This window comes from Populus trichocarpa, chromosome 2 (assembly GCF_000002775.5).
Source record: "Populus trichocarpa isolate Nisqually-1 chromosome 2, P.trichocarpa_v4.1, whole genome shotgun sequence".
NCBI lineage: Eukaryota > Viridiplantae > Streptophyta > Magnoliopsida > Malpighiales > Salicaceae > Populus > Populus trichocarpa.
Window position 1 is genome coordinate 10,028,199 of NC_037286.2, and position 14,913 is coordinate 10,043,111.

General features: G+C 35.9%; 1 protein-coding gene and 1 pseudogene across 1 annotated transcript; one reads left to right on the forward strand and one right to left on the reverse strand.

Moving 5' to 3' along the window:
* The first annotated feature begins 72 nt into the window (after window positions 1-72).
* On the forward strand, window positions 73-4,042 carry LOC112326441 (pathogenesis-related thaumatin-like protein 3.5; annotated as a pseudogene).
* Window positions 4,043-5,164: 1,122 nt separating this feature from the next.
* Window positions 5,165-13,100, reverse strand: LOC7462916 (uncharacterized). The gene is made up of 17 exons (XM_024595793.2): window positions 12,564-13,100; window positions 11,494-11,850; window positions 11,262-11,399; window positions 10,972-11,104; window positions 10,738-10,851; window positions 10,543-10,616; window positions 10,386-10,460; window positions 10,116-10,208; window positions 9,914-9,974; window positions 9,241-9,573; window positions 8,603-8,729; window positions 7,427-7,526; window positions 6,745-6,814; window positions 6,502-6,654; window positions 6,253-6,348; window positions 5,847-6,166; window positions 5,165-5,728 (listed from the first exon to the last, which is right to left on the reverse strand). Exons 1-17 carry the CDS (start codon window positions 12,645-12,647, stop codon window positions 5,471-5,473), a joined length of 2,586 nt encoding a protein of 861 aa, XP_024451561.2. The 5' UTR covers window positions 12,648-13,100; the 3' UTR covers window positions 5,165-5,470.
* Between the last annotated feature and the right edge of the window lie 1,813 nt (window positions 13,101-14,913).

Genomic DNA, 14,913 nt, shown 5'->3' on the forward strand with positions numbered 1-14,913 from the left:
ATGCAAGATCACCGCCAAAATGTTTTGACTTGACGCATAGAAATGCTTCATCACTTGAATACCACGAAAACCATGGCGTTATGCAATGTAAAATGGTAAGATGGAGCATAGCGACCCTTGTTACTAGTCTGGGTTAGCTGTCGACTCTAGTCCGCACTAAGAGTCAGCTCTCAAGTCCTTTTATCTATTGTGTACTCTACTTCATACACCTAGGTTCTCCCTCTACATTCCTTGTTGTCAGCTCTCAACCAGGTTATGTTCTCTCTCTACAACTCATAAAATCAAACCACACCTTTTGTACTAGAATTCTCAGAGTAGGATCTCATCTCAGCGACAACCGCCCTACTCTGAAGTTCCTCGCTTGCGGCTTGTGTGCTGTAAAGAATCAGCCCTTATCAGCTCAAGTGCCCACCAAGAGTCAGCTCTCAAGTTCTTCTATGGGTTGCGTAACTCAACCTCATGGACCCGGGTTCTCTCTGCTTCCTAGGCGTCAGCTCTCAGCAAGTTATGTTCCCTTTCTATATCTCATACCTTACGTTTTCTACTGGATTACTGAGAATAGGATTTCATCTCAGCGACAACCATCCTGCTCGAAGTTGCTAGCTTGAAGCTTCTGTGCTTTAAAGAATCACCAATTGGGTTGGATTCGGAATATCTTGGATTCGCACCAAAGTGTGGATTTAAGTCGCTGTCTTCCACCGAGGTCCGGTAAGAATTAGGAAAGCCCTGATCGCTAGAGACCAGCCCATCAAAACTTTTCTTTTTGTATTGTCTTGATACCGGGCAATTCAAGTTGCACCACTTATACCGTCACCAAACTAGTTGAAGTGAGGGATTTAGAAAAGCAAGGATAAACTGGATTTGGACTGGAGGGTTTGAAGCTATGAGAAGATAATTTCTTTGTTGTGCAATTCAATCCTGGATTATTGAACTAAAGAAAAAAGGGTGATATCAAATGGAGAACCGACTGCCATGACGAATGGATGCTGCAGTGCCTGCCCTTCTGCTTACCGACTTCAATCATCTTTTGTCCTTCATCCCAACTTGTCAATTCCTCACCTTCTGCATATTGAATAGACATGAAAACATTCTAAAAAAGGGGGCTTATTTTAATCCAACTCATCTTGGTATAAATCGTGAATATAAGTGGGAATTTTTGTAAAATGCTTTTCCCAATATAACTCGTGTGAAATATAAGTGGGAATTTTTGTAAAATGCTTTGATCTCCCCCAACCTAACTATATAACATGTTAAATAGTTAATTTAAATAATTTTTTATAAAAAATTTAAATTTAATAATTTTTTTCAGAGTTAAGAATGGCTTCGAGAGAAAGCAGGGGAAGAAAAAGGTAAAGGGAGAGTAAAAGTAAAAAAAATAAGGAGAAACTGCCCTTTAAATAATTAATCGGGCAGTCACACTTGTAGTGCATGCACAACCTTTAATGACACGCATGCAGTACATGTGCGACTTGTGGACACGCATGTAGCAAATGCGTGTCTCTATAAGTCACGCATGTTGACTTCTGTTTTTACGTTATATTGATAATTATTTTTTTAATTGTACTAATTTAAAAAATAACAGAAAAAACTCAAAGAAGTACCATATTTTGATATCATATCATATCATGTCATTTTTTTAATTATACACGAGTTGTTATAATATTTATGCATTCCGATAAAGATACTCTTAACAAGCTTTCACCATTCCTTGGCAATTTGTCTCCTTCGCAGATTGAGCTGTGCTAGTACTGTTGCCATCCCAATATGGTGAGTTACACTCCCAGTTCATCTTCCAAGGTAAATCAGGGTATTTATTTAAATACCAATATGCACAAATGATACACTAAATAATACACAACTCCCTACTACGTATTTCTTGCTCACCATTTCTATATATAAAACTCTCTTCCTAAGCTTTAAATTCACTTAAACATCGGAAGATTCATTTTCCAGTAACACCAACCCACTTCAAATTAATCTCTCCAATTGTAGCCGTGGAAAAATCCCAAGAAATTCATTAATTTTTTTTTATGTGAATTCATCCAAAATTAACAACTAAATTTAGACCACGCATAATAATTATTGTTTTTTTTTATTATTATTAATGTGGGTGTTTGGACCAATTTGCGTGCACCTCGACTAATCTCACGGGTCCTGAAATTAACGACCATGTAAGCCTGCAGTAGCTATGAGGTTTATGAGACTCGAACTGGTGACCTTTAGAGAACAAACCTAGAACCTAACCAGTTGAATTACACTCCCTCCCTTAATATTGTAATTACTGCCATTTTGAAAGAAGAAGAAAAGGAATGATAATGTAAATCACAAAAAGAAAGGATGACATGGAAAGGGAAACAAATCTAAAATAGTAGTTGATAGCATAATGTGAATCACAAAAAGATGGGAACGGATTGAAATGAACTGCTGCAGAAAGAAAGTTAAGGTAGTGGGGGACACACTCATGTATAAATTCAATGCCTTCCATGATAACTTCCACGATCCCAACTCTACGACCACACTAACCTTCCCATCTCCTTTTTCTTTATTTACACCCAACTCTCTTCTTTTCTCTGTAGCGGTTTTTCTTATGAGTCCGTTTAATAAAAATTATTATTTTTTATGTTTTTAAATTATTTTAATGTATTAATCTTAAAAATAATTTTTAAAATAAAAAAATATTATTTTAATACATTTCTATTAGAAAAGCACTTTAAACGATAACCGTTACCACAATTCATCTAAAAAAACCAATGGCAATTTCCTCAATCTTTTTGTTTTATCTTCTACTACTTCTTCTCTTCTCGACAGGCGAAGCATGGAAGATTTTATGATACTCATAGAATAACTAGTATTATTCTATTAATTACTTCTTAGATCTATTTTGAAAAAAAAAAACAGATACCAAAAGAAAAAAGAAAATAAAACTCATGACACATCGAAAATAATAAGAATATCTCCACCTATAATTTTTTTTTCTAGTTGTATTTTTTTTTTAAAGTATGTATAGAAATATTTAGGAACAATACTTTGATGCAATAAAATCTCATAATTATAATAAATTTATAATTTTTTATGCAAAGCATTTTTATTCTATAAACTTTATCTTTACTCCAGAATCATAAACAAATATAATTAAATATTAAAAATAAATATATTTTATATTAATAATAAATATATTTTATTTGAATAAAATTAACCATTTGATTAACTATAAAGTATATTCACTAACAATCTCACATTCTTGATGGTGGTGGTTTTATGTTGGCCGGTTCCAGGCTCCACCTGGTTGGTCTGGATGATTTTGGGCTAGAACTGGATGCGCGTTTGATGAACCAGGCAATGGCAAGTGCATAACCGGTGACTGTGGTGGCACTCTAAAGTGTATTGGTGGTGGTTCTCCTCCTGTTGGTCCTGTGGAAGTTACTATTGGGTCAGACCCCAAATGACGAGGACTTTTATGATGTGAGTCTTGTTGATGGATACAATGGTGGCTTAGGTGTTAAGGCATTGGGTGGGTCTGGTGATTGTCAATATGCGGGTTGTGTTGCGGATCTTAAGGGGAACTGCCCCACGGAGCTCCGGGTCATGGATTCGGGTTCTACTGTTGCTTGCAAGAGTGCTTGTTCCGCCTTAAACGCCCCCGAGTTCTGCTGTACCGCCGATCATGCCACACCGCAGACTTTCTTCCCGACACAATACTCAGATGTTCAAGAATGCGTGCCCGACAGCATATAGTTATGCTTATGATGATGCCTCAAGTGCTTGTACTTGCACCGGGTCTGATTACTTGATCATATTTTGTCCAAATGGGTCTGGATGATTTTCCATTAATTATTTTCTGAAGAATATAATATTATTGACAGATTTAATTTTCCTTGTTTGATCTCTAGGACATGTTGATTAGACTTATTTTCATACAAGTATAGTCGAGTACAATCACGTATGTGTCATAGCTATAACTTATACATAGACGTATTAAATATATGTGTGGAAATCCAGTCATTTGTCACCTATCATATGAATATATTTAGCATTTTTTTCATATTATTAATTGTTGTAATTAATTTGTTGATGGATTATGCTATTAGTATTATAGTTTTTTTTTGTTCTGAAATGTTCTCAACGTACTTTTTTTTCCGGTGAAAATAAATTCACGGCCCCCGAAGTTTTGGATTCATGTGAGACCTTTTATTTGAATTTTAGCCACTTGAGAGCTTTGTATTCTCCATTGTTAACTAGTCTCTCCGTTCAAATTTATCCCTGCTGACACCTCTCATTTCAAGAAAACAACGGTTTGGATTGTGCCATACATATAAGATATACTTATAAGAGAATAAGAGCTCCTAGATAGTCTACATAGATTGAAAACAGCTAAATAAGGATTAGCTATAGCATTTTAACGAGGATTCTTGAGGTCTCAGGGCTTGAATACGGGTTGAACTGGAGCTTGTATCGGTGTGCCACTGCAAGTTCCTTTCTCACCAACCAAATGGAGTATGATTTGTGAACAAGCGTATCAGGAAGACAATCTTAAGAGAGCACAGATAGTTTTTGTTCTGCAGATTTGTTTAACCTATTGGAATCACCAAAGTAGCCCGATCAATATTGTATAATGAAGATTGCTTTTCAAAATGTATTTTATTTGAAAATACATTAAAATAATTTACCATCTAAAAACATTAATTTAAAATATAAATAAATTTAATTTTTACAAAAATATTTTTCAACCGGCCTAATTAGAAAGAATGTGCTGCAGCTATGCAGTTTCGAAACAAGAACCGCAGCCAGAAGACCACCCTGAGGCTTGCAGCAATTGATGCACCGCAGCCAGAAGACCACCCTGAGGCTTGCAGCAATTGATGCACCGCAGCCACAAGACCACCCTGAGGCTTGCAGCAATTGATGCAGGTTATGAGTATCTGAATTTTTTTCGCTCCGAAATGGAAAAATTCTAGAATTATGGAGTGTCATGAAGCTTCTGCTTTAATGGCTACAAGCTCGCGAGTTAAAGGGGTTCTAGGTGGTTGAAAATATATTTTTCACCTGGCACGTGAACATTTGGACCACAGTATCCCACTGAACACAGATTTGAGAAGCTGAAAATAACCAGTCACAAGTCAGCAAGATTTTAACGAGAGAATAGGAAAGGAAATAGACAAGGAGATTCGAGAAAACACGAGGCTTTTCTTTAAAGGCCTTCGGCCGAACCGCTGATCACTCAACAAAGTTTTTTACTTTTTCTTTTTTCTTTTTTTCCTTCTTGTTTTCTTTCTTCATACATTTCCAATACTCTCTACAAGCGGCTTTCCTTTTTGAAAGCCAATCCCCGCCCAATTTCCTTAAACGAGGGTGAAGCCCACGAACAATCTACATCTAGGGCACTTGCACTGCGTGCCACCTATCCTACTACAATTGAGCCGTGGAAAAATTACAACCCAAAATTAGGAAAAAATTAAGGGGGGAAAAAGATCTACAGATGCCTATATTTTACAGACATTCCTCCGGACGAAGTATTACTTGAAAACAAACTACTCCGCAGACGATTAAACCATGATACTTTCATCTCCCCAGAGCCCGTGCACTGAACGTCACCTTCCTCCTCGCTGCTAAAGAGGGTTTGGTCCGAGCAGTCAAGTGATGCTCCACAAGCTAAATTATAGGACTGGCATGCTGAATGGCATACCCGGAGCCTGTTGTCGCCATCCTTGTCACACTTTTGGATAGAGATCTGGTCATTTAGGTGGGACAGATTTTAGCCCTTACAAGATATATAAATCATCATCATGCATGACACAACTATTAAAAAATTAATGGGAGGCTCCTGGAAATAAGTGTGAGGACCCTACCCAGCAGGCTAGTCGCTTGGCAGCTGCGTCGCAATAACTGCTGCCAAAGATATTAAATAACTTACGGGCCCCACCTGGGAACAATCGGTGATAGTTTGGCATGACAACAACTTCTTCTACCTGCTGAAGTATGCTTGATTCACTGGGTGCACAGTGTTGGCCAGACATGTCACTCTCCAGTACATTTTTGCAAACTGAGAGACTGGAGAGAAGAGTCGAGCTGTTCTGACATGTGTAGCCTGCGTAGTCTGAGCAACGGAATTCACAAACTCCATTGTCACAGACCCCACCATGGAGGCTGCATTGTTCATCACAAACAGCTGCATATCACAGCAAAGAGCAACATTACAAAGATAACACATTTGATAGGAACATTATCAGGCTTCTCCAAGAAAGATCACATTACCAGTAGAGCAGTCGATGCCAGTGTAACCATTTTCACATTGGCAGATCCCATTTGAAAGGCACTTACCCTGACCATTGCAATTCCCCGGACAGAAGCCTACAAAAGAATCAAGGAAATGCTTAACAAATTGCTAAAATATAATTCAATGAAGCCAAGAGTCAATGGATTGCAAATATATAATTGAATGAAGCCAAGATTCTCATCCATTGATTCCAAACTTATACACTGAAAAGCTTAATAGGAGCTTACGTTTACTGCAATCATGACTGTGAAACCCTATGAAACAGTGACACCTTCCATCTATACAGTCCCCATTAAAATTACAAGAGCTGGGGCACTGTCCAGGTACAGAGACTGAACCTGTACTGCAGAGCTCCTGGTAAGCAGGACAAATCAGCTCCCCTACAGATAAGAACAAAACACAGAAAATATAAGGATGGACAGTTAATAATTTAATTCAATCAATTAGCTTAAAAACAAATAATTAATTACCATTAAAGCCAGGGAATTGAACTGGTCCTCCAGCTTCCGGGCAAACTTTCCAAATACCATCCACAGCAACCTAAAAAGAGGACCACCAGAATTACATTATAACACACATCCTGCTTTTCATGGCAGCATGAAAACTACCAATTATTTTCAAAATCCTAAAAATAAGACATTCAATCTCCTTCAGATCATCCCCCTAGCAAACAACAGTATCATTCAAGAGGCAAGAAGCTCATCTTGTGAAATCTGTTGTGTTATTCCATGTTCACGATGGAAAATTGGACGGACAAGTCTGTTCAAAGGACATCCTGCAGACTCACACACATCCCAGGTGAGAATTAGCTAAACGCTATGATTGAATTCCTCAAGCTGGCCATTATTTTCTGGAAAGTTTAGCGAATCTTAAAAACTATAGCTTATGAGAATAGTGATTGGAAACTTGCAAATCTCCAAATCATAACTAAATTACAGCTTATACAGTTGCACAAATTTCATTTATTCATCTTTTCAACCCTCTTAAAAAACTCGTCATTTGTTGAGAAAATACATTATATATGTACAGATAGATGCTTACTTTGCACATGCAAGCTTCTGTAGACAACCGAATGGACTTCACACTAGCATTTATTAAACTACAGCATGACAAGCAGGGGGGTATTAAACATAACAGAGCTCAAGTGCATACCTCGAGGGAGTTATTTACACATCTGTGCTGATAACAACCATTTCCTTGGGTCATTGAGCCCCTGACAAATCCAGTACGTACTAATGATGAGGCCATACACCTACATGTAGGGGTGTTCAAAATAACCGATTAACCGAGAAAACCGAAGAAAAATTAACCGAAAAAACCGAACCGAAATGAAAAACCGATTGTCAAAACCATAAATTTTAACAGGTCCGGTTCGGTTTCGGTTTTGAACCAAAAACCGGAACAAACCGAACCGGACCCATTAAAAACCAAAAATTACACAAATCTCTGAGTCTGAGGTATAAATAGTTAATTGTAACCTAACCCTCCTGTCTCTCACAAAAAGCCGCCGCCCCCCTGTCAATTAATTTCTAATTTTCCTTTCCCGGTTTCCCAATCTTCCTCTCAATTAATTTCTAATCTTCCTTTCCCATTTCCCAAGCTTCCTTTCCAGTGGGTTTTTTCTAATCTTCCTTTCTCATTTCCCAATCTTCCTTTCCAGTGGGTTTTTTCTAATCTTCCTTTCCCATTTCTCAATCTTCCTTTCCAGTGGGTTTGTTGAAAGAGCTTTCAATGCAAAGGTCACATTTTTCAACTTCACATACGAAAATTGATGGCAAAGGGCCATGGAAACCATAATCTTCCTCTTTTTCTTGTTTTTATCTTTCCTCCCTTTTCATTTTTAGCTGTCTTTCTTGTGGTAAGTATTGGTGGTAATGGTTGAGATCGGTGGGACTAATGGCAATGGAAACCATGGAGGAGTTGTTTTGGATATTAAAGATAATTATCCTTCATCTAGCTCTATCAAGAAAGTTTCTGTTTTGAATTTATGTGCCTTTCATGCAAAGGGTGCTGTAAATCCATCTTCTTTCTGTGTTTGTGTTTTCCTTGCCGTATGAAAAATCTGGATGATGGGATTAGGTTTCCCGGTTTTTTGCCAAAAAAAACCGGATTTAACCGAACCGGACCGGTTCGGTTTGAACCGGTTTTCGGTCCGGTTCGGTTAATATTTCACAAAATTAATGTAATTCGGTTCGGTTGGTTTTTTGAGTCTAAACCGAACCGAACCGAACCGTGAACACCCCTACCTACATGCATTATTTTAAAAACACTGATCAATATATTGTTGCCCAAACTCTTCAAACAGAATGCTCTAATCTCAAATCTCACCTGGAGCTACTCCCTCGCACTTCACCTAACATTCTATCTGGTGCTCTTGCGCTGTTTGTGTCTGTACAAGATCCATCAGAATACGCCACAAAATAAGTACAGTAGTCGGCCAACGATGACTGCCCACCTGTGATGGCCATCAATAAAGTTAAAAGGAAAATCAAATTAACAGGAAATATATCCGACTCGTTTAAGGATATTGATATATTAAACAATCACAGCCTTGTTCAACACGATATGTATTGCAGGTAGTTGACATGTCCAGCTGTTACAAGCAGCTTGTGACACCCAAAGGCTTGTGCAGGAATAATTAAGAACAAAAAACCATTATCTTAACAAGATTTTCAATCAAAGCAAAGTCTCTCTAAGTCGATCCCACAAAATGAGGGTCTCAGATGAAATGTGGAATAATGGGGAAAAAATCATAATGGTTAAGGAAACGGGCTCCTGGTTTTCTACAATTAATCACAAACTCAACATGAAAAGAGAGGCTTAGTTGCATCTTTAAGGACAGACTGTTCAGATAATATGTAGACAAAAAACATGGTTTAAAAATATTTGATCTAGAACATCAATTTACATTCTCACATATACGAGTGGCAAATTTTCTAAAAAAACTTACAAGCTCAAGAACCAACCTTTATTTGCCTGTGGAAAGTAACGAGCCCACTGGGGGAGATCCCCAGTGTAACTTACAATCGGACAATAACCCTCTGCCTCCCTGTTGTATGTACAGCCTGACAACTGGGTAGCATTGCAATGATATGCCCCCTTCCAGAGGTTGCAAGGGGATGTAACAAAGTCAGTTCCTTGATTTCGACCCCAGTCAAGATGATCTGCCATGCTATAGTTAGCCTGGTACCATCCACTATCTTCCAACAGAGCTAGTGTCATTTTTGAAACTACCGATCTTGTATCCACAGATCCTGTCATTATTTCATTCATCAGAAGCCTCTTTTCCCAATGTGACCCTGCAGCCAAGTTGTCATATAAATATTAATCACTAAATTTCTAGGAATTACCCCAGTTTTTAGCTAGAATATGGTTATATGTCTGATAGTAACAACAGATTATTGCTCCTCAAATTGGTAAAAACATTTTCCACATGTCATTAATTTAGTATTTCTGTTCCCATAAATAAACATCCTGTCATGTACTACATGTCAATTTTCAATGATATTTATTAATTTAAGTGCCTCAAATACAAACCTTGCAACCAATATGTCAACAATTTAGATATAGCCAAATTACATATAAAAAATAAACACTGCTCGAGAGTGAAAAAGAAATCACAGAAAATAAAAGGAATACCTGATGTGCCACGTCCTCCCCCATCTTCAAGTTCTAATCCTGTTAAATTTTCGGAGAATGCCTGCTAGAAGGAAAACTTATCAAACCTTAGTTGGCTTTTGAGGTGTGACAGTCAGAAATTAAAAGCCACAGAATGTAAATAAAGAGTATCCTGACAATGCAAGCATTTCCTTGGAATACTGATAAGCTGCACAATACTTACCCCATAATGATTTCGCGAGTGCATGACAACACGTGGAAGAACCACACGCGTTACCATCCGGCCAAGCTTTTCATCCATGAGTTGTTCAGTGACCTGAAAAACATGCAATGGCGAGCTTAAATGTTGAATTCATTTGAAATTCCCATAAGTGCACACAAATAAACTCTGAAGTCCTTTCAACACCATTTTTATGGAAGGCAACATAAATGGTTCCCTTAACAAATCAGATAATGTTTCAATAATTGATCCAACAGTATATCTGCCATCTACCTGGCTGCGCCTTCTCTTTCTGTCATCCCTAAAATGGGAAAAGGCGTGAGGATCAAAACCTAAGACATGCATAACCTGGATGAAATTAAACATGTTCATCAGTACAAGATAGATCATTCCATAGGTTGCCAATCTTGTTAATTTAATACAAAATCACCTCATGAATGAGGGTAGCTGAAAGTAAAGTCTCTGCTTCAGCTGTCAAATGGCGAGGGGCAACATTCACATGTCCTGCAAAAGAAATGAAAAGCACAAGTTTATTATCTCATGAACAATGAGATGATACTCAATGCAAAAAAAAAAAAAAGATAAATAAAAATGTAAAATAAATTAACAAGCAGAACTAATTTACCAGCAACTGCACGGCCCCATTGATCGCGTTCACATGCCACTGCCCATGCAAGAGTGTTGCCAGTGGTTGGTCTTGTAGTCACCAAAAGAACCAAGTCCGCATCAGCAACACCCTCTGAGAAGAATTTAAAACAATATAAAGATTACCTCAGAATTCCAATATAACAAGTGCCATAAAAATCAGAATGGCAATTTGAGTAAATCACAAAGCAAAAGGGCAACTGAAATGACATACCCTCAACATATCCACGTGGAAGTTGTACGCCTCCATCTTGCCCACATGCAGAATATCCACTTAACCGCAAGTTACCCTTTACAGGCTCAACAGCCAATGCTCTCCTAAACCAATCACCTGTCTGCCCCAGAGCCTGTATCGAAATCAATTACAGAAAGTTCTTCATCTTTATCAAACTTTTTTGCTGATAGAAATGTTAATTGCAGTTTCATGCCTCATCAAGATTTAATAGTCATCTCAAAATAAGCATCACAGAATAGATATCTTAAATTAATTTTATAAGTGCTAACCTTGCGAAGCCGATGCTTTTTGTCCTTTCCAGAAATATCATCCACGGTGCAATTGTACCAGCAATCACCATAAAGTGGAGGATCGCCATGGGGATTGCAAGGAGTGCCAGGACGAGAAGCCACTGGAGGCTCCCCTAGCTGATAAGAAAGAAAAGAAAAGAAAAGAAATATCAGTTATACAGCAGAAACTAGTACATTCAACTGAGCTTACTAAATCACATATTACACCCACCTTCACAATGTCACCAACTTTTCGGCAATCTCTGTCAGGTGAGTGACCAACCGCATCATAATTTAAAAATATCCTAATTGGTTGCTTTACATCTTTTTGCTGTAACGATGATTCTGAAATTCCAAGCAATGCCCTCCCTTTGCGATGAAGGGGTTTAGAGATACCAGACTGACCATAAATCTGTGGGGTAACAGAGTACACCTGGCGACCAGGTCGTTTCCTCTCTTCAATAATCTGGTCGTGAATGCATGAATGTGATATAATATTTTCACTTCCCCTCTCTGCACTTTGCTGTTGCAATTGGTGGTCGTGGCTTTCAGCATTAATAGCTAGAAAGCATAACAATATCAACGCAATCTGTTTCGAAGTCATAACAACCGCATATTGTTGAAATTACTTATCAAACTCAAACAAATAAATCTGGCTGTTCGTATGAACACGAACAGAAAGCTTCGATTTTCAAAAAGAGATGATGATGATGGTGATGATGATGAACAAATTTGCAAAAACATTTGGCCAAAACAAATAAAAAATTAAGAGATCTTGCAGCTCCAAACTCAAGGTAACAAATACAGAGCAAAGAACAAAACTTCGAACTCCATAAGCTTAATTAAGCTTTAACTATAAAAGCTAATAAAGCAACTAATAATACTTCTGAGTTAAAACTTCCTTAACAGACCCATCTTATTTCCAAAGGCTAAGCAATCCAAATTCAATAAGGAAGCTTATGCCCTATAAAAATCGGGCGAACTGTGAACAGTTCCCGAAAAGTAATTTCCATTAACAAAAAAGAAAACTAGGAAGAAAGAAAGAAGGCGGCTAAAGAGGAAATCTTCACAAAACAAAATTATTACAAAAAGAAAATCTAAACTAAGAGAAAAACTTTTGGCATCGGACAATTACTTGAGGGTTAAAGTTCAGTAACTAAACCCCAAATTTTCTTTTTTTTCCCTTCAAATTCTCAGTAAGCAAACAAAGCTGGTGAACTAAAACCCTAAATCTCACATTTCAAAGAACAAAATAAAAGAGAAAGACAGCATTAAAAAAGAAAAAGAACAGGAACAGCTTACCTCGAAAACAACGAGTGTGAATTTGAGCTTAGTATCAAATCTAGGTACGGAACATGAACTACACTTGTTTATAAAAACCTCCATGAAATGTCCAAAACTGTAAGACTAGACAGTGCGGATTCCATCAAATCGCCGGCGATTTTCCCATCGTCTTGAAAAATCGCTGGCTGTTCCGCATTTCACTCGCGCAAATAAAAAATTAACAAACAAGCATGTCATTTACTTTGTTAAAATCAAAGAGAAATATTTTTTTATACGTAGTACGATTTTGAATGGTCAATGATATTGCACCAAAAAAAAGGTGTTTGGTTTTTTTTTTGTTTTATGGACTGAATCAGAAACGATGTGGGTAGTGTTGAGTGTAAGAACAAGAACATTCGAACTGGCTTGAAATAGAAGATTTATACAGAAAGGAGGAACAACAGTGCCGGTGAAGAAAAAGAGAGACAGAGTAGAGAGAGATTATTGAAAATCAAATGGATTGGGTGGAGTTGATCATAATTCTTTTATCTTTTTCTCTCTCTCTCTTAATTAATAATACAATAACTCTCTTTTTTCTATTTTAGTGTTTTGGGTGGTAAGCTTGCAGCGTGAAATAAAAATCAGTATGGATGCAATGTCGATTTCACCTTTTCATTTAGCTGAAACAACGAAAATGCCACTGTGCTGCTAGTTTTCATTTTAGCGTGTGGATGAGGGCTCGGCGGTGCAGGACCGCAGCATGGATGGAATCGTTGTGAAATAATAATATTTTTCGCTTGTCATGGCTGGTTGATTTTCGTGTTTATCTAAGGAAGCTACGTGTTGGAGTTGTGAATAGCAGGGGCGGTACGGCGAGCACTTGGTATATTTTACACAAGTTATGACATCTGCGCTATGTCGCCATCAGATATTTTATTTTTTATTAAAAATTATATATGTATTTTTTATATTTCTACAGCTAAAAAAATTTTAATTATAAATGGAGAATTATATATGCTAATAAATTTAAAAAATATTATTAATGATGACTAGAAATAAAATTAAAAAAATCAAGAAATAAGTATAGATTAGAATGTTTAAACTTACAAAAAAAAAATAGCTAATTGTGTTTGTTAAATATTATTAAAAACTCAGCTTGAGTTAAAAACTTATTTGTTTTAGTTTCATACTTGACATTTAATCTTAATTTTTTTTACTTGCCATTCAAAAATAAAATTTAAATTTTCATTTAATCACTCACAGATTAAAAAAGATAACAAGTATGCTTTTAGCCCGGGTATTAATTAATGATTAGATTAAAATTTTGATATTCTCTTTTTATAACATTTAATCCACTTGCTGTCAACGATTAATTTGTTAATGGATTAAAGACACCATCAGAAATAAATAAATGCACGTTTTCACAAGTCTCCTTGAAAGGATAAAGATCTTTATTGACGGACAATAATGAAAAATTAAACTAAATATATTGAACTGTCCTAAATGAATTTATTAAATTAGCATGCTTTGTGTCTAGATGTAGATAATTCTAAGTTCCAATTACAAACTATATATTATTTGAAAAGTTAAAAAAAAAACTAAAATCAATTACTTTTATAGGTTATAAATTCGAGTTCCGTCTAGCTTTTTAAAGAGCTAGATGCATCTTCATCCAATAAACTACACTCACGTACATATTTTAAACTTTTATCCCTTTATATATAGTTATATATACACTAATTTGCATGCTCTCTCGATGACGCAAGGAGAACCAAAAAAATTTAAATATAAAAAAATATATATAGATCATGAAGAATATTTTGATACTATTATTAAAGCTGAAAAGATAATTGATTTTAAAAATTTTATCTCATAAAAAAAAATTATTACAACATATAAAAGATAATAAATTTATTGATTTAAAACAGAAATTCAATTGCGGAACTAAGTTGAATATACATATTAAAATATATCATCTCATGTTTCATGTAGCTCTTCAAATTCTTTTATTTAATTATAAAACAATAGGTCTTTTATAAAAAAATATAAGTCATTTAAAATAAATACAAAACATATATTTCTCAAGTTTACAATCAATTTTCTTATTAATGATATCTTGTTTATTTTAGTGAAAGCATATATTTTTAACCAGAATCATTATTTTGATAGAAAAAAAAATTATGATCATAAAAGCAAGTCAAAAGATATATATATATATATATATATATATATATATATATCAAAATTTCAATAAAAAATTGAAATACAATCCTAGCATGCAAACTACTCATACTTGTAAATTATAATTAAAAAAAACACTTATTTGTTGAAGATCCTTAGAGTATTAAAAATCTAAAATTTTATTGTTATCAACGATAAATAATTTATT

Bases quoted from the DNA above. Each gene is read 5' to 3' on its own strand.
- LOC7462916 (XM_024595793.2), bottom strand. From the start codon at position 12,647: ATGGAGGTTTTTATAAACAAGTGTAGTTCATGTTCCGTACCTAGATTT. The intron at 6,815-7,426 runs GTATGCACTTGA...TCCTCTTTTTAG, and splicing joins GTGTAAATAACTCCCTCGAG to GTTGCTGTGGATGGTATTTG. The intron at 6,655-6,744 runs GTAATTAATTAT...TCTTATCTGTAG, and splicing joins TCAATTCCCTGGCTTTAATG to GGGAGCTGATTTGTCCTGCT.